Source organism: Salvelinus fontinalis, chromosome 23 (genome assembly GCF_029448725.1).
Source record: "Salvelinus fontinalis isolate EN_2023a chromosome 23, ASM2944872v1, whole genome shotgun sequence".
Classification (NCBI taxonomy): Eukaryota; Metazoa; Chordata; class Actinopteri; order Salmoniformes; family Salmonidae; genus Salvelinus; species Salvelinus fontinalis.
The window spans coordinates 3,965,942-3,987,048 of record NC_074687.1 but is presented as its reverse complement, the minus strand read 5'-3'; the positions used below and the strand labels follow the sequence as shown (position 1 = coordinate 3,987,048).

Sequence of the window (21,107 nt, the reverse complement as noted above, 5' to 3'; positions counted from 1 at the left end):
CTAGGCTTTTTCGCGAGTATAAAACCATCACAATCAGAAAAGGTGAGGAATTTATACTGCAATGGTCATGGAAAGAACATGGATAATAGTAAACATGCCTATTTTTAAAAATTCTTTTTGAATTAAAATATAAATTAGATTCTTGCTCTTCTCACTAACAGCAAATGATTGCATCTTGTTATATTTAGCTACCTGTTCTTTTGTTATGAATAAGAGTGACATCATATATTCCTGCATAAGGCTGATACTAGTCTACTGTTACTTTCTTGCAATGCAAGACTTGAGCCACTAGAAAATGGTCCTCATAGTCTAAAGTTTGGGGAGGATCAGCACATTCTCACTTCAAGTTCAGATTTCAGAAATGCCCATTTTTGCATAAACTGGTGCGGTACAGTTGAAGTCAAAACTTTACATACACCTTAGCCAAATACATTTAAACTGTTTTTCACAATTCCTGACATTTAATCCCAGTAAAAATTCCCAGTCTTTTGTCCGTTAGGATCACCACTTTATTTTAAGAATGTGAAATGTCAGAATAACAGTAGAGAGTGATTTATTTCAGCTTTTATTTCTTTCATCACATTCCCAATGGGTCAGAAGTTTACATACACTCAATTAGTATTTGGTAGCATTGCCTTTTAAATTGTTTAACTTGGGTCAAATGTTTCGGGTAGTCTTCCACAAGCTTCCCACAATAAGTTGGGTGAATTTTGGCCCATTCCTCCTGACAGAGCTGATGTAACTGAGACAGGTTTGTAGGCCTCCTTGCTCGCACACACTTTTTCAGTTCTGCTCACAGATTTTCTATAGGCTTGAGGACAGGGCTTTGTGATGGCCACTCCAATACCTTGACTTTGTTGCCCTTAAGCCATTTTGCCACAACTTTGGAAGTATGCTTGGGGTCATTGTCCATTTGGAAGACCCATTTGCGACCAAGCTCTTCCTGGCTGATGTCTTGATGTTGCTTCAATATATCCACATAATTTTCTTCTCATGATGCCATCTATTTTGTGAAGTGCACCAGTCCCTCCTGCAGCAAAGAACCCCCACAACATGATGCTGCCACCCCCGTGCTTCATGGTTGGGATGGTGTTCTTTGGCTTGCAAGCTTCCCCCTTTTTCCTCCAAACATAATGATGGTGATTATGGCCAAACAGTTCTATTTTTGTTTCATCAGACCAGAGGACATTTCTCCAAAAAGTACGATCTTTGTCCCCATGTGCAGTTGCAAACCGTAGTCTGGCTTTTTTATGGTGGTTTTGGAGCAGTGGCTTCTTCCTTGCTGAGCGGCCTTTCAGGTTATGTCGATATAGGACTCGTTTTACTGTGGATATAGATACCTGTGTACCTGTTTCCTCCAGCATCTTCACATGGTCCTTTGCTGTTGTTCTGGGATTGATTTGCACTTTTCGCACCAAAGTACGTTCATCTCTAGGAGACAGAACGCGTCTCCTTCCTGAGCGGTATGGCGGCTGCGTGGTCCCATGGTGTTTATACTTGTGTACTATTGTTTGTACAGATGAATGTGTACTTTCAGACGTTTGGAAATTGCTCCCAAGGATGAACCAGACTTGTGGAGGTCTACAATTTATTTTCTGAGGTCTTGGCTGATTTCTTTCGATTTTCCCATGATGTCAAGCGAAGAGGCACTGAGTTTGAAGGTAGGCCTTGAAGTACATCCACAGGTACACCTCCAACCTCCAAATGACATCATTTTCTGGAATTCTCCAAGCTGTTTAAAGGCACAGTCAACTTAGTGTATGTAAACTTCTGACCCACTGGAATTGTGATACAGTGAAATAATCTGTCTGTAAACAATTGTTGGAAAAATTAAATGTGTCATGCACAAAGTAGATGTCCTAACCAACCTGCCAAAAACTATAGTTTGTTAACAAGACATTTGTGGAGTGGTTGAAAAACGAGTTTTAATGACTCAACCTAAGTGTATGTAACCTTCTGACTTCAACTGTATGTTTTGGGGCAAATTTTGTTTGTTCGCACAGTTAATAAATGAGACCCCTGGGGATCAGTGGCTTTGATACAATTTGATGTGACTGCTCTTCTGTTCTGCTCATCATTCTATCCTCTCTTTATTTCTCTCTCCACACATGCTCTCAGCATCACACACATTCTCCATTTTCACTCTGTAATTGGGTATGACACAACAAACAAAGCTCTAATGAATGTCTTGATTTATTTTGATTGTGCCCGTCTCAACATGTTGTATGGGAAATGTTCCAGTCCCCTGCCCCTATACAGGGTATTGCCTTTTGCAGAGATGCCTGGTTCTCCAGAGGACACTAAAAGAAAGAGGGAGGATGGAGAGGGCGAGAGAGAAGGGGGTAGAGGGTAAAAAGAGAACATTTCAGCAGCAAGTTAACTCAGCCACCCACATCCACATAAATATTGCAACACATACACACTAATACTGTCCCTTATTAACAGTCATGATCACACCGTCAGCTGCATGAATCGGTGACTGAGTGTTAGTGGAGGAGTGGGAGGGGATATGGTGGGTTGAGTATGGGTGTGAGACTGGATATGGTGGGTTGAGTGTGGGGGTGAGACTGGATATGGTGGGTTGAGTATGGGTGTGAGACTGGATATGGTGGGTTGAGTGTGGGTGAGACTGGATATGGTGGGTTGAGTATGGGTGTGAGACTGGATATGGTGGGTTGAGTGTGGGTGAGACTGGATATGGTGGGTTGAGTATGGGTGTGAGACTGGATATTGTGGGTTGAGTATGGGTGTGAGACTGGATATGGTGGGTTGAGTATGGGTGTGAGACTGGATATTTGGGGTTGAGTATGGGTGTGAGACTGGATATGGTGGGTTGAGTATGGGTGTGAGACTGGATATTGTGGGTTGAGTATGGGTGTGAGACTGGATATTGTGGGTTGAGTGTGGGTGTGAGACTGGATATTTGGGGTTGAGTATGGGTGTGAGACTGGATATTTGGGGTTGAGTATGGGTGTGAGACTGGATATTTGGGGTTGAGTATGGGTGTGAGACTGGATATGGTGGGTTGAGTATGGGTGTGAGACTGGATATTGTGGGTTGAGTATGGGTGTGAGACTGGATATGGTGGTTTGAGTATGGGTGTGAGACTGGATATTGTGGGTTGAGTATGGGTGTGAGACTGGATATTGTGGGTTGAGTGTGGGTGTGAGACTGGATATTTGGGGTTGAGTATGGGTGTGAGACTGGATATGGTGGGTTGAGTATGGGTGTGAGACTGGATATTGTGGGTTGAGTGTGGGTGTGAGACTGGATATTTGGGGTTGAGTATGGGTGTGAGACTGGATATGGTGGGTTGAGTATGGGTGTGAGACTGGATATGGTGGGTTGAGTATGGGTGTGAGACTGGATATTGTGGGTTGAGTATGGGTGTGAGACTGGATATTGTGGGTTGAGTATGGGTGTGAGACTGGATATTGTGGGTTGAGTATGGGTGTGAGACTGGATATGGTGGGTTGAGTATGGGTGTGAGACTGGATATGGTGGGTTGAGTATGGGTGTGAGACAACACACACAGCATGCAAGCGATCAATAAGGTCACTAGTCGGTGTGTTGTGCTGCAATGTTATTATTGTGTGACTGTATTCTTGTGGAAAGAGCGCTGGGTCAAGCGGGATGCTGGTGGAAAGAATAATACGTAACTGTGTGTGTGTGTGTGTGTGTGTATATATTAGGACAGTTTGAGGCTTGTCAGTAACCCTGTCCTGCCCCATCCCACCCCCATCACTAGCTACCATGAATAAATCAACCACCTTCACATGAATCACACTGACAATTGTGACAGGAGGGCACTGGAGGGAAGGGGGATGTAGGGAGTATTAGGAGGGGTAGAGGAAGGGAGGAGTGTACAGGGAAATACAGTGAGGAGAAGAGGTAAGGGAGGGGGGATGGAATGGGGGGAGGGGGGTGTAGAGGGAGGAAGAAATGAGTGACCGGAGGAAGAGGAAAGAGACAGGGAGTAGGGTGTAAGAGAGAAAGAGATGACAAGGAGGTAGAGAACAGATGATAAGGGAACTAGAAAAGACAGAAGAGAGGGAGTGGTTGTCACTGCACTGAGGATGACAAGTCTTATTAGACAAGGTTCCTCCACCCCTCCCCCACATGCTCTAGTCCTGGGGAGAGAGGGAGAGAGCTCTTTGTTTGGTGTCCCATTTGTTGTAAACATGTTATCCTCAAGGGGGAAGCGGTTTAGGAGCAGAGTCATCCATAACAACAGACACTTTTAACAACTCAATAGCTATGTGTGTTTTCAATCTAGAAAATAGAGTATGCCTGCCTGAAGCAGAGCCAGATTGGGTCTCAGAGCGATCTTTTGTCACAGGGTTTATTGCTTGTATTGGTTGTTGTTACAGTATAGTGATAAATCACATTGATGTCGTGTTCTGAAGATGCATAGAGGTTAAGCATTGCTAAGGGGGAAGTGTACTGCCCGCTCACAGAACAGTTTGGAAGGTTCTAACAGCACTTCATATTCTATTTTGTATTACATGACTATTAGCCTACACTGGGACACATTGCTGGAATAATGAGCAGAAGATCTAACCCCCCCCCCCCCTCTCTCTATTCCTCTCTCTACCCCTCTCTCTATCCCTATAGAGAAGTTGGTAGCGTACCAGAGGGAGTTCCATGCCCTGAAAGAGCGTCTCCGTGTGGCTGAGTACCGGACCCTGCAACGATCCTCAGAGCTCAACAACATCCTGGAGCAGTTCAGACGGGCCATTGCAGAGACCAACGGCAGCAAGAGTGCTCTCACCAACTTCTCAGGTACACACACACACACACCCATGATGGATCTACACACACACACACACACACACACGCACACACACACACACACACACACACATCCACCCATGATGGATCTACACACACACACACACACACACACACACACACACACACACACACACACACACACACACACACACACACACACACACACACACATGATGGATCTACACACACACACATACACACACACACACACCCATCCACCCATAATGGATCTACACACACACACACACACACACACACACACACACACACACACACACACACACACACACATGATGGATCTACACACACACACATACACACACACCCATCCACACATGATGGATCTACACACACCGACACACCCAGGATGGATCTACACACACCGACACACCCAGGATGGATCTACACACACCGACACACCCAGGATGGATCTACACACACCCATCCACCCATGATGGATCTACACACACACACACACACACACACACACACACACACACACACACACACACACACACACACACACACACACACACACACACACACACACACACACACACACACACACACACACCCATCCACCCATGATGGATCTACACACACCGACACACCCAGGATGGATTTACATTGACCAGCTTCTCAGGTTACTGATCACAATATACACACACACAAAGACCCTTTCAAGCTGAATCCCCCCTTTGGGAACTCTGCCATTGATGTAGAAGAGATAATAGACTGGATCATTCAGTTCTCCTATCTAATAGTGCCTGCCCCCTTAGTCTTACTGCTGCTCTCGGGCTTCAGACCATCTCCATCTGAACCAGGCCTTTAGTCATGCTAGACTTGAATTAGAATTAACATCATGCTCTAATCCTCCCCTCCACCCGGGACTTTTCTCTGAATGGAATTGTTCTACTCGTTCTGCTTCTATGATTCCGTTTTTTCGCAAACATTCTGTTAATTCTATAATGACTGTTTTTCTCAACCGTTCTACCAGTCTAATGCTATGATTCTCAACCGTTCTACCAGTCTAATGCTATGATTCTCAACCGTTCTACCAGTCTAATGCTATGATTCTCAACCGTTCTACCAGTCTAATGCTATGATTCTCAACCGTTCTACCAGTCTAATGCTATGATTCTCAACCGTTCTACCAGTCTAATGCTATGATTCTCAACCGTTCTACCAGTCTAATGCTATGATTCTCAACCGTTCTACCAGTCTAATGCTATGATTCTCAACCGTTCTACCAGTCTAATGCTATGATTCTCAACCGTTCTACCAGTCTAATGCTATGATTCTCAACCGTTCTACCAGTCTAATGCTATGATTCTCAACCGTTCTACCAGTCTAATGCTATGATTCTCAACCGTTCTACCAGTCTAATGCTATGATTCTCAACCGTTCTACCAGTCTAATGCTATGATTCTCAACCGTTCTACCAGTCTAATGCTATGATTCTCAACCGTTCTACCAGTCTAATGCTATGATTCTCAACCGTTCTACCAGTCTAATGCTATGATTCTCAACCGTTCTACCAGTCTAATGCTATGATTCTCAACCGTTCTACCAGTCTAATGCTATGATTCTCAACCGTTCTACCAGTCTAATGCTATGATTCTCAACCGTTCTACCAGTCTAATGCTATGATTCTCAACCGTTCTACCAGTCTAATGCTATGATTCTCAACCGTTCTACCAGTCTAATGCTATGATTCTCAACCGTTCTACCAGTCTAATGCTATGATTCTCAACCGTTCTACCAGTCTAATGCTATGATTCTCAACCGTTCTACCAGTCTAATGCTATGATTCTCAACCGTTCTACCAGTCTAATGCTATGATTCTCAACCGTTCTACCAGTCTAATGCTATGATTCTCAACCGTTCTACCAGTCTAATGCTATGATTCTCAACCGTTCTACCAGTCTAATGCTATGATTCTCAACCGTTCTACCAGTCTAATGCTATGATTCTCAACCGTTCTACCAGTCTAATGCTATGATTCTCAACCGTTCTACCAGTCTAATGCTATGATTCTCAACTGTTCTACCAGTCTAATGCTATGATTCTCAACCGTTCTACCAGTCTAATGCTATGATTCTCAACCGTTCTACCAGTCTAATGCTATGATTCCCAACTGTTCTACCAGTCTAATGCTATGATTCTCAAACGTTCTACCAGTCTAATGCTATGATTCTCAACCGTTCTACCAGTCTAATGCTATGATTCTCAACCGTTCTACCAGTCTAATGCTATGATTCTCAACCGTTCTACCAGTCTAATGCTATGATTCTCAACTGTTCTACCAGTCTAATGCTATGATTCTCAACTGTTCTACCAGTCTAATGCTATGATTCTCAACCGTTCTACCAGTCTAATGCAATGATTCTCAACCGTTCTACCAGTCTAATGCTATGATTCTCAACCGTTCTACCAGTCTAATGCTATGATTCTCAACCGTTCTACCAGTCTAATGCTATGATTCTCAACCGTTCTACCAGTCTAATGCTATGATTCTCAACCGTTCTACCAGTCTAATGCTATGATTCTCAACCGTTCTACCAGTCTAATTCTATGATTCTCAACTGTTCTACCAGTCTAATGCTATGATTCTCAAATGTTCTACCAGTCTAATGCTATGATTCTCAACCGTTCTACCAGGTTAAACTCTATGAATCTCTGATTCGCCAGTTGCGAGAAACTTTATAGAACAAAATCATTTTATTAATGAATTGAGTTGCATTTGGATTGAAAAAGTTCATCCACCACACAGAGGAGGTGATTACGACAACAAATGACTCCAAAGAGAAGACATGTGGCTATACATGTATGAATTAAATTCTGTATCTCCACATGGTTTAAACGAAGAACTAGATTTCACCTCCTTCCTATAGGCCACATTTTAGACTGTTACACAAGAAGACGGTCCATAGCAGGTTTTGCAAATCGTTTGAGTCACTCCCACATATGTATGAACAACTGAGGCTGATGTCCTTGGTGGTAAGCTATCTCATGAAATTATATGAAGTGAGCAGACACCTACAGTACCAGTCAAAAGTTTGGACACACCTACTCATGAGGTAGTCACCTGGAATTCATTTCAATGAACAGGTATACCTTGTTAATTTGTGGAATTTATTTCCTCAATGCGTTTGAGCCAATCAGTTGTGTTGTGACAAGGTAAGGGTGGTATACAGAAGATAGCCCTATTTGGTAAACTACCAAGTCCATATTATGGCAAGAACAGCTCAAATAAGCAAAGAGAAATGACAGCCCATTATTACTTTAAGACATGAAAGCCAGTCAATCCTGAACATTTCAAGAACTTTGAAAGTTTCTTCAAGTGCAGTCACAAAAACTATCAAGCGCTATGATGAAACTTTCTCTCATGAGGACAGAGTTACCTCTGCTGCAGAGGATACGTTCATTAGAGTTACCAGCCTCAGAAATTGCAGCCCAAATAAATGCTTCACAGAGTTCAAGTAACAGACACATCACAACATCAACTGTTCAGAGGAGGCTGTGTGAATCAGGCCTTCATTGTCGAATTGCGGCAAAGAAACGACTACCAAAGGACACCAATAAGAAGAAGAGACTTGCTTTGGCTAAGAAACATGAGCAATGGACATTAGACTGTTGGAAATCTGTCCTTTGGTCTGATGAGTGCAAATTTGAGATTTTTGGTTCTAACCGCCGTGTCTTTGTGAGACGCAGAGTAGGTGAACGGATGATCTCCGCATGTGTGGTTCCCACCGTGAAGCATGGAGGAGGAGGTGTGATGGTGTGGAGGAGCTTTGCTGGTGACACTGTTAGTGATTTATTTAGAATTCAAGGCACACTTAACCATCATCGCTTCCACAGCATTCTGCAGAGATGCATCATCCCATCTGGTTTGCGCTTAGTGGGACTTTCAGTTGTTTTTCAACAGGTCAATGACCCAACACACTTCCAGGCTGTGTAAGGGCTATTTGACCAAGAAGGAGAGTGATGGAGTACTGCATCAGATGACCTGGCCTTCAATCAACTGACCTCCATCCAATTGAGATGGTTTGGATGAGTTGGACCTCAGAGTGAAAGAAAAGCAGCAAACAAGTGCTCAACATATGTGGGAACTCCTTCAAGACTGTTGGAAAAGCATTCCAGGTGAAGCTGGTTGAGAGAATTCCAAGAGTCTGCAAAGCTGTCATCAAGGCAAAGGGTGGCTACTTTGAAGAATTTGTTTTACACTTTTTGGGGCGGTTACTACATAATTCCATATGTGTTATTTCATAGTTTTGATGTCTTCACTATTAACTATTATTCTGCAATGTAGAAAATAGTAAAAATAAAGAAAAACCCTTGAATGAGTAGGTGTGTCCAAACTTTTGACTGTTACTGTATGTCAATTAATTCATGAATTTCTTTGTAACTAATTTGTATACAGGTAGACCAGAAAAGCCACATCCCTGATTGGCAGAATAATGTCAATCCTGATTTTAATGCACCAGCTACTCATCAGTTGTTCTTTACAAATGCTGTTTTGAATTAAGATAATTGTACCTACACACTGAAGGCTGCAAAGCCGTAACGTCTGTGTATGCAATGCGGTGAAAATAATAAAACATTCTAAAAATGAAGTAAGCTTTATGCGACATCTTTTTGAGTGCTGACCCATTACCCTTTTTATTTGTCTGAATTCGTGGGTTTAACACAACAGCCAAGCTTCTGCGCGATGGTCCCCTTTTTCTCAACCATTCTACCAGTTGTAACTCTATGATTCCTTCCTGTATCTTGGTCAGATGAGACCCAGAAGCTGCTGAAGGAGCTGGCCAGTAGGAAGCCTCTCCAGGTGCCAAACATCTACCACCACCTGCCTCACCTGCTCAAAAATGAGGGCAGCCTGCACCCCGCTGTCCATGTCGGCCTGGGCCGCACCGGAGGTGAGAAACACATACATGCATACAGGCAAGCACACACGCCCACACGCACACGCACGCACGCACGCACGCACGCACACACGCACACACACACACACACACACTGCCTCTGTTTCCCGCCCTCCCAGTTCATGCTTCTTTTGGCATAACAGTTCTTACGTGGCCTGGCTGATACATGTATTGTCAGCCCTGTTCTAGTGTTTTCTCTGCTCTAGCGTGTAAGGTTGTGTTACAGTCTCCCATCAGGACGTTTTGAACTCACAGCACAGTCGTGTGTGTGTGTGTGTTACTTCAGGCATAGATATGAGCGATTAGTCCCTCCATTGTAGCTGGGAGGCCAAGCTAGGCTCCAATCTCACTCAGTCCCCTATTATCCCACACAGCTTGACCCCATTCTCACCAGTCACCATATCACATTCTCTTTAAAGGTTAGGTAGCATAAACATAACATGTAACATATGGATTTGCATTAGAATACGAATAAAAATTCCCAATACAAAGTTACACCTCACTTTAAACATAAAACTGATGAGAATTCCAAAGAATGCCGGGTGTGACGTAATTGGGAGGACCCTGCAAGCTAGCCAATTCCCTATAATGTAAACTCCAACAGAAATAACTTGACATTTTGAACTTAAAATTAGGCCAAGTAGTTTGCAATAACATTTTCAGCCAACTAACAAGCAGAATGTATTGTTAATGTAAAGTATACGCAATGAGTCAAGAAGCGGATGCAGAAAAATAGTTTCATATTAAGACGAGGCAGATGAACAAAACAGGAGTAGCGTACTGACCGTGAAAACAAAGCAATACTGCCTGATGACTTGGGCTACAGAGGGCTAAATAAAGAGTAATCAAGGTGATGATGAGGTCCAGGTGTGCGTAACGATGAGGAGCAGGTGTGCGTAATGATGATAGCCAGGGCCGGTGATTAGTAGACCGGCGACGTCGAGCGCCAGAGCGGGAGTAGGCGTAACCGTTACAAATCCACTTGCAAGGTTGCTAGCCAACCAGCCTGCTAACGTTTGCCCTACCAGCCTGCTAACGTTACCCCTACCAGCCAGCTAACGTTACCCCTACCAGCCAGCTAACGTTACCCCTACCAGCCTGCTAACGTTACCCCTACCAGCCTGCTAACGTTACGTTAGCACTGCATTAGTCAGCCAGTTGCAATCAACACCTAGCTTATAGCTACATTAAAGTAAACCAACGTTTTGGAAATACATAATGTTATCAAATAATGTTACGAGTATATGCAGTTATCTTAGCCAGCCAGCTAAAGTAGTTTTTACTTGTACCCCTTTTTCTCCCCAATTTTGTGGTATCTAATTGGTAGTTAGTCTTGTCTCATCGCTGCAACTCCCTTACGGACTCGGGATAGGCGAATGTCGAAACACAACCCTGCCAAGCCGCACTGCTTCTTGACACACTGCTGGCTTAACCCGGAAGTCAATCGCACCAATGTGTCGGAGGAAACACCATCCAACTGATGACCGAAGTCAGTTTGCAGGTGCATGCCCCGCCACAAGGAGTCGCTAGAGCATGATGAGACAAGGACGTCCTGGCCGGCCAAACCCTCCCCTACCCCGGACATTGCTGCGCCATTCCGGAGGCTTTAAGTTCGTCATTTTAACCTACTAGCTAGCCTAGTCAGATAACTAGCCAACCACCACGGTCAACATAGCTAAGTAGTGAGCCAAGGAAACTAGTGGAGCACAGGCCCCAACCAACAGAACACAACAACAAAAATCCAGCAGATGCAAAGTAGAGAGAGCGGAGAATTACCGATTTGACAGCTGAGTTAACTACCAAAGTCACAGAAGAGCCAAGGAGAGGCCTTCAGAGGGAGAGGCCGTTTCACCAGCCGAGGGAGAGTCAGCTAATCCAATAGTGATATAGTGAGGTAAATCCACTCTGAATTTACCCGATTTATCGCCATCACTGCTGACACTCGCGATGTACCGGTAGGTCGGTAGGAAATGCAGGCTTCACATTCACACTCGGCCCAGCACCTGGTTTCAGTCAGTCGCATACCGAATCCTGCCTTCCACTGGTTATACATACTGAGCCATCGAAGTCCTCTGGGTTGAAATGAGCACCACATACAGTAGACGTGCACACTGTTCCAATACTCCAATCCGCTCGCTTCAACCGGACAAACCGGTCCCATTTCAAAGCTATCTACTCGTTTTTGGGCCACAAATGAGTCGTAACACCGTCCTTGTGGGTATTACTGCACTAACGACGAACAACGGAAAACTGCTACAGCGCTCGCGCGACTACCACTACCAAACACACAGGAAAAGAGGAAATGCAGTTTTTCGCATGAATTTATATGGTTTCTTCTTCGTGGATGTACATAGTAGCTCACCAGCGCCAGCACTTGGTTTGGAATGTAATTACATGCTAGCATGGATAGTAGCTGACGTTAGCCAGCTGGAACTAGCTCTGTAGCACCGGCTCTCCATATGACGTTGAGAAATCGTGCATTGTGGGTAGTTCCGAAGATATCCTGAAATAAGTTAATAAATATATGTAAAAAAAAAAAACAAACGCTAAAACATAAATATGTTTGTAGTTGTAGTCACGATCTGGTTACCTATAACTAAGTGACTAAGTCTTTGACCACACTGTGTTGTTACTTTGGTGAGTAAAAACCAATGCGTACTACCCTTTAAGATGATTATGGGCGGGGTGGATGTTTTTGTGTGTTAGACAGGGTTTAGGAGGATGAGCCGGGTCAAGGACTGGGAAGTAAGGTAAGGTGAGGAGTGTGTTAAAAATTGGGGGCTTCCCAGTGACTAGACAGGCTTTAGGGAGGACAGACCATATTATAAAGAGTTGTGAACACAGATTGGCAGTTTGGAACAAACACACAACACTCTGTCCCCTCTGTCTCTTGTCTCATCAAAGCCCAGTGACCCATCAGTATAAGGTTTTTCCAGATGGACCCAGAGACAAAGACAGAAGAAAACAATTTCTCCTGTTTTCTGTATGTGCGTGTGTATTACCTGTGTGTTACCCGTCGACGTGGTCTTTCAAGGCCCTATGTCAGGTTTGTCTTGGAGGTAGAGGCTCTGATTCTCTGAGGCTTCTGTAGAAATCTTACTCCATTGTGATGCCTTCTCCTTTGTTGCCCTTCATTTAGTTTAGCCTCAGAGTTGTTTTTGTGTCTGTGGGTTTGGGTGTGGTGAGGGAGAGAGAGGGGTGGTCTTACTGCATGGACAAGTTGTTGTACTGCTCTACTGACGAGCCTCTGGGTTAAGATGAGACTAGTGACTGATAACAAGCCTCTGGGTTAAGATGAGACTAGTGATAATTACTTGGTTTAGGATCAAGAGCACCCCTCAAGTATTTTTGTCTCTATCCTCTCTCATCTATCTCTCTCTGTCTCATCTCACTCTCTCTCTGTCTCATCTCACTCTCTCTCTGTCTCATCTCACTCTCTCTCTGTCTCATCTCACTCTCTCTCTGTCTCATCTCACTCTCTCTCTGTCTCATCTCACTCTCTCTCTGTCTCATCTCACTCTCTCTCTGTCTCATCTCACTCTCTCTCTGTCTCATCTCACTCTCTCTCTGTCTCATCTCACTCTCTCTCTGTCTCATCTCACTCTCTCTCTGTCTCATCTCACTCTCTCTCTGTCTCATCTCACTCTCTCTCTCTGTCTCATGTCTCTCTGTCTCTCTGTCTCATGTCTCTCTGTCTCTCTGTCTCATCTCTCTCTCACTGTCTCATCTCTCTCTCACTGTCTCATCTCTGTCTCATCTATCTCTCTCTGTCTCATCTCACTCTGTCTCTCTGTCTCATGTCTCATCTCTCTCTCTCTGTCTCATCTCTCTCTCTGTCTCATCTCTCTGTTTCATCTCTCTCTCTCTCTGTGTCTGTCTCTGTCTCATCTCACTTTCTCTCTCATCTCACTATCTCTGTCTCATCTCTCTCTCTGTTTCATCTCTGTCTCTCTCTGTCTTATCTCTCTCTCTCTGTCTTATCTCTCTCTCTCTGTCTCTGTCTCATCTCTCTCTGTCTCATCTCTCTCTCTCTGTCTCATCTCTCTCGCTCTGTCTCATCTCTCTCTCCCTGTCTCATCTCTGTCTCATCTCTCTCTCTGTCTCATCTATCTCTCTCTGTCTCATCTATCTCTCTCTGTCTCATCTCACTCTATCTCTGTCTCATCTCACTCTATCTCTGTCTCATATCACTCTCTCTGTCTCATCTCACTCTATCTCTGTCTCATCTCACTCTATCTCTGTCTCATCTCACTCTATCTCTGTCTCATCTCACTCTATCTCTGTCTCATCTCACTCTATCTCTGTCTCATCTCACTCTATCTCTGTCTCATCTCACTCTCTCTCTCATCTCTCTCTCTGTTTCATCTCTCTCTCTCTCTCTGTCTGTCTTTGTCTCTCTCTGTCTCTCTCTGTCTCATCTCACTTTCTCTGTCTCATCTCACTTTCTCTCTCATCTCACTATCTCTGTCTCATCTCTCTCTGTTTCATCTCTGTCTCTCTCTGTCTTATCTCTCTCTCTCTGTCTGTCTCTGTCTCATCTCTCTCTCTCTCTCTCTCTCTGTATCATCTCTCTCTCTCTCTCTCTCTCTCTCTCTCTCTCTCTCTCTCTCTCTCTCTCTCTGTATCATCTCACTCTCTCTCTGTCTCATCTCTCTCTGTCTCTCTCTGTTAGGGTTATTTATTTATAGCAGTGTAAATTGGGACATCATGCATGCTTCTGCCTGCCCACCACCTTCAGACTGTGCAGGGAGTTACTGAACGAATGTGGAGCGAGAGATGAAGAGTAAAAAAAAAAAAAAGAAATTAGAAAGATGGAGTAGGAGGGATTTCTCTCTCCAGCCTGTATTTTATGACTCATATGGAACATAATGACTTATTGTATCTATTCATATTAATTCTGTTTTTTTTGTTGTCAATTTGTCTACGTTTTGAATGTTCTATTTTCATATAATAGTTTGGGAATGAGTGGTGTAAACCAGTGGTATTCAACAAGGGGCATTACACAAGGGGTATTTAACCAGGGTTCCACAGGGCCGAAAATATATATAGTGCATTTGGAAAGTATTCAGATCCCTTGACTTCTTCCACATTTTGTTACTTTACAGCCATATTATAAAATTGATTAAATTCGTTTTCCACCCTCGTCAATCTACATACAATACCCCATAATGACAAAGCAAAAACAGATTTTTTGAATTTTTTGCAAATTTGTTAAAAATAAAAACTGAACTCACATTTACATACGTATTCAGATCCTTTACACAGTACTTTGTTGAAGAACCTTAGGTAGCAATTACAGCCTTGATTCTTCTTGTATTTGGGGAGTTTCTCCCATTGTTCTCTGCAGATCCTCTCAAGCTCTGTCAAGTTGGATGCTGAGCGTTGCTGCACAGCTATTTTCAGGTCTCTCCAGAGATGTTAGATCTAGTTCAAGTGTAGTGGCATTTTTCTGCTTTACCAAATAAGGAGAGTTACAAACTTCACACACCAGTCAGAGTTATACTTAAACTACATATTTTTTAATAAGAGCTTTGCAATAGCCTTTTTGACTTTCAATGATGCCCTATCTCTAATGAACCATTGAAAAGTACCAACAGAAAAGTACAACGATCTTTTATAGTCAAGATACACCACTCTCAACTTACATGACGAATCACAGATCTTAGGAACAGTTCACAAAGGTTAAGATTTGTATGAAAGATATCTATAAAACATAGCCGACAGTTACTGCTGTGTCAACAGTTCTCATTGTAAAGACCAGTGTCTGGCCCCCTCACTCCTAAAGGGAACCGTCTCTCCCTGATACGGCATAGAACAGAACCATTAGCTCATGTTATCTGGAATGCTCTTTAGGCTTTATTACCCAAAGACATCGTAAATCTCCTCTGTCAGTGTTATCTCATAGAGGCCCATCCTCAGTGGAACACACACACAATACTCTATTCTGTCGAATGTAACAACTATTATAATGTAATACAAACATTATAACATAATCTTACAATTTTCCACGACATCTCCCCCATTTTGAGAATATTCTCAACTTAAAAGACAATTACAAGATTTAAGAGAACATCCATTCACATAGAAAATACATATATTCTACATAAACCCAAAATCACAAAACAATAACTCATTGCATGGGGTTCCTGCACATGACCAGCTTCATTCCAAGAAACTCAGCCCTGTCTCTTACTTCAATCCCCAACACATTTTCTAAGCACTCTAGCATGTTATCTGGGAAGGTTATGATACACAGTCACCTGCACGAACCCATGAAGAAAAACAAAAAATTGCATACAGTTTATGAGATACAAAGCTATATTTTCCATAGACGGTGAAAAGCACATGTTTAATAATAAAATAATCTTTAGTTATCTATCACACGCCAATGGATCAGCATAGTATGTTGGAAATGACTATTTCCATTCCAGAAACTAAAATTAGCATATCTTGTTGTACAAATCCAGGTAATGACTCCTAGTTCAAATAAAATGTATCCCCTTGGTGCCTAATGAACATGACCCAAGATGAGCATCATGATTCCACTATTTATAAGGCAATACCTATAGATCAAATAGATTAGGATCATTTTCACTCTCCAGATCAGAGTTCACCCTCTCCATTCACCAGGGCATTCAACATCTTTAGTTCATAACAACAATCCTTCAGTTTTAAAAATCATTACATTGCCAAATAAAATCATAATTAGAACCCAGTTAATTATCCAACAAATTTAGAATGACATTGCTCAGTGATTCAAATTGGTCCTATCACTCAAAGTAAAAAACTCTATTTAACACACATCAACATTGGCAGAATGTACATTTATATTAACATCCAGTATAATTATCCCATAATTCTACTATTAACTTTTTTATCACGATTTATAATACTGATCAGTATCTCAATACATTCTTAATCTAAATTACTATAATTTTACGTTGTGTAGACCTCTACAATCAACCTGATACCACAAAAGTCTAAATACATTTTTTTGGCACAGTTGACCAACCCCCTCCTTCAGGCACTGATTCTTCTGGCGTCCTTTTCGTTCTTCTTCAGAAAGCTTTACAGTTCAAAGTGGATGTCCCATGATAATGTCCCAATTTCAATGTCTCACCCATTATGTCTTGTCAATTCGTCAACCAGTATACCAGCAACATAAGAGAAGTTTAGAACAGATTTCTCTCCATGCTCACTCCACGTGGACTCCTCTCACACTCCTGAGAGAAACATGAGAGAAAAGCAGTTGATAGCTTAGATCGGATATTGTACACCGATTTCTGTCTCGGCTCCTTTCTCTTGGTAGAAGTGGTTCGGACAGGGCCTTATTCAATGCCTCTGTCACTCTTCTTCAGCCAGTTAGAGGGGGTTTTGAGGTACACACATTGTTCGGTCCAATTATCTCTTCCATGCATTAAGATACCGTCTGATGTCACTTTTCATGATAACCTCGAAAGACCAGATCAGAACAACAGTTTAGTTCAGTTCATTAACTACATGATAAATTATTACTTTTACCAATTATTCTTAATACAAATGTCTAAACATATTTCAAAGAGAATAACAACACATTCTATTGAAACTATTCTTTCAAATTGGCTTATACTCCCCATCACACTGTCAACTCCATCGTAGAGCCAAAGGATCAGGAAGTTAGACCTATAACCCATCGGGAATAGAACAGAACAAACAACACAACAATACACCTTTTCACATATCACTCAAGGTGTGTAAACTTCAATCCAAAACCTCAAAGAACTGAATCCTCCCCCATTTTTAACACATAACTCTTCATGAGAGTGATGTATAAAACAACACTACTACTGATCAAAAGATAAAAACAACATTTCAAATAACCTAATCAAATTAAAATCACTACTCTGAAAAACTCCACATAGAAAAATTATTTTACCCATATGGTCATAGGAAAATAGACTTAAAGCAGCCTACCCTTAGTCAAAGGCAATGCCTTTGGCAATGCCTCTCCTTCTTCACATTGGTCCAAATTACAAATATGGCTAAGAACTATAAACTCCATCATATTTATCAATTACACAAATTACCTTGAAATCAGTATTACACATTACCTTAAATTCATTATCCAAATGGCTTTCCAATGAGGGTGATCAAGCCACAATGGAAAATAATTAGAGGTCATAGGTCATACAAACCCTTCAAAGAAGGGTTTCTTACTATATTAGACAAATAAAAAATAGTCAAACATTTCCTACATGTTGTATCCCAGGTTCCCAGAACATTCCTTTATCAAAATAATTCACGTGTTTAATTAAAACTTCACATAATAAAAACGAATAAAAATTCCATGTGCGTGTGTGCCCCTTTAAGATACCTTGGCACTAAAACAAATGGAAAACTCACTAAACCCAAAGGAAATAAAAACAAAAACAAATCAAACATAGTATTTTAACCTCTCTAGGGTATGTGGGACGGTAGCGTCCCACCTCGTCAACAGCCAGTAAAACTGCAGGGCGCCAAATTCAAAACAACAGAAATCCCATAATTTAAATTCCTCAAGCATACAAGTATTTTACACCATTTTAAAGCTACACTTGTTGTAAATCCAGCCAAAGTGTCCGATTTCAAAGTCAAGGTTTTACGACGAAAGCACACCAAACGATTATGTTAGGTATGAGCCAAGTCACAGAAAAAGACAGCCATTTTTCCATCTAAAGAGAGCATTAACAAAAAGCAGAAATAGAGATAAAATTAATCACTAACCTTTGATAATCTTCATCAGATGACACTCATAGGACTTCATATTACACAATACATGTATTTTTTGTTCGGTAAAGTTCATATTTATATACAAAAATCTGAATTTAGGCAAGACGCTACTGTATCACTTGGCAAAAAGCCAGAGAAAATGCAGAGCGCCAAATTAAAATGATTGACTATGAAAATTACTATAAAATCAAACTTTCATTAAATCACACATGAAAGATACCAAATTAAAGCTACACTTGTTGTGAATCCAGCCAACATGTCAGAATTCAAATAGGCTTTTCAGCGAAAGCATACGATGCTATTATCTGAGCATAGCACTATAGTAAACAAAAGAGAGAAAACATTTCAACCCTGTAGGCACGACACAAAACGCAGAAAATAAAAAATATAATTAATGCCTTACCTTTGATGAGCTTCTGTTGTTGGCACTCCAATATGTCCCATAAACATCACAAATGGTCCTTTTGTTCGATTTAATTCCGTCGATACATATCCAAAATGTCAATTTATTTTGCGCGTTTGATCCAGAAAAACACCGGTTCCAACATGCTCAAACATGACGACAAAATATCTCAAAGGTTACCTGTAAACTTTGCCAAAAAATGTCAAACTACTTTTGTAATACAACTTTAGGTACTTCTTAACGTTAATAATTGATAAAATTGAAGACGGGATGATATGTGTTCAATACAGGATTTAAACGAAATGTTGCATGCCTTCTGTTTGATTGAAGCGCATGTCCAGGACACCTGGATTGCCTCGACTTCAAGATGGCCGTATTTCTTCATTACACAAAGGAATAACCTCAACCTATTTCTCATGACTGTTGACATCTAGTAGAAGCCGTAGGAACTGCAAACAATTCACTTAGAAATCTGGTTTCCCAATGAAAACTCATTGAAAAGACAGTGACTTCAAAAAAGAAAAAGTCTGAATGGTTTGTCCTCGGAGTTTCGCCTGCTAAATAAGTTATGTTATACTCACAGACATGATTCAAACAGTTTTAGAAACTTCAGAGTGTTTTCTACCCAAATCTACTAATAATATGCATATCTTATGTCCTGGGGATGAGTAGCTGGCAGTTGAATTTGGGTATGCTTTTCATCCAAATGTGAAAATGCTGCCCCCTACCCTAGAGAAGTTAAAAACAGCAACAAATAGTCATAACAAATGTGTTGTGTGTGTGTATTTGCAAACCTTAAGGTAAAAACACACACAAACTTCCAGGCCCTTTTCAATTTGGTAGTTTCCGGCCTCAATCTCACTCACTCTCCCCAAGATTATAGTCCCAGGAAACATTTCAAAGAGAGACAATGACACCCCCATTTTCACAGAAAAAACACAAAACACTTCGTTAGCATTCATTATACTACACCGATTCAGAAACCCAAAAGTTAACTATAGACAAAACCTAATAATAATGATAATTCCACTGTACCTCAAATCATTAATCATAAATTTTAATCTACATCAATGTATATGTATGCTCAATTGAACATGCGCTACCCTTAGATACAATTATCCTGGTATCATTACTATCTAAATGTAATAATTTTTTCCTCTGTCGCAAATGTAGTACATTTCTCAGTGTAAGGAATCAGTGATATTTAATCCCAGGCATTTAATAAAATGTTGTTTGAGACGTCTTCTCCCATGGCTCCTTTAACATACATACTTTAGGTAACTTCCATCAGTCCCGGAAGAAAGAATCCTACTCAAACACATCAGATAATACAATGTTTAATTAAGTAAAACCAACACCTAAAATCAACAATAAACAGTAAACAAACCCATAACCCCTTTCCACCAATCTAATCATTTCAACTTGTTGCGTAAATTTAGTAAAAACGATCCTGATTTTTAACAAATCTAAAATCTTTCAAAAGTTGCCGCTGTCTCAGCGTAAAAATCAAAACTAACTTTTTCCCACTCATATCTACAATGTTTGCATTCCCCAAAGGTCAATACTGTTCAGCTCGTACATTAATGATCTTCCTTCTGTCTGTACAGGGTCTGAAATTACAATGTATGCAGATGATACAGTGATAAATGCATGCAAATAACAAACAAGCTACACAAGAACTCACTACAGTAATGGTTCAGATGACAAAGTTGCTCAGAGACTCATGTTTGAATCTAAAAAAACAGGCTGCATGTCCCTCACAAAGAAAACAACTGATGCCCTGAGACAGATGTCTATGTATCAGGGGAAAAGCTCCAGGTGGTATCTGATGCCCTGAGACAGATGTCTATGTATCAGGGGAAAAGCTCCAGGTGGTATCTGATGCCCTGAGACAGATGTCTATGTATCAGGGGAAAAGCTCCAGGTGATATCTGATGCCCTTGAGACAGATGTCTATGTATCAGGGGAAAAGCTCCTGGTTGTATCTGATGCCCCTGAGACAGATGTCTATGTATCAGGGGAAAAGCTCCAGGTGGTATCTGATGCCCTTGAGACAGATGTCTATGTATCAGGGGAAAAGCTCCAGGTGGTATCTGATGCCCTTGAGACAGATGTCTATGTATCAGGGGAAGAGCTCCAGGTTGTATCTGATGCTACTGAGACAGATGTCTATGTATCAGGGGAAAAGCTCCAGGTGGTATCTGATGCCCCTGAGACAGATGTCTATGTATCAGGGG

General features: G+C 41.7%; 1 protein-coding gene across 1 annotated transcript in view; it reads left to right on the top strand.

Moving 5' to 3' along the window:
• Nucleotides 1-21,107, top strand: part of LOC129820733 (alpha-1,3-mannosyl-glycoprotein 4-beta-N-acetylglucosaminyltransferase A-like) — a 104,747-nt gene that overhangs the window by 20,993 nt on the left and 62,647 nt on the right. The window contains exons 3-4 of the mRNA XM_055877647.1: nucleotides 4,615-4,782; nucleotides 9,573-9,713. Coding sequence (XP_055733622.1) covers nucleotides 4,615-4,782; nucleotides 9,573-9,713 — 309 coding nt within the window. The remainder of the gene's footprint in view (nucleotides 1-4,614; nucleotides 4,783-9,572; nucleotides 9,714-21,107) is intronic.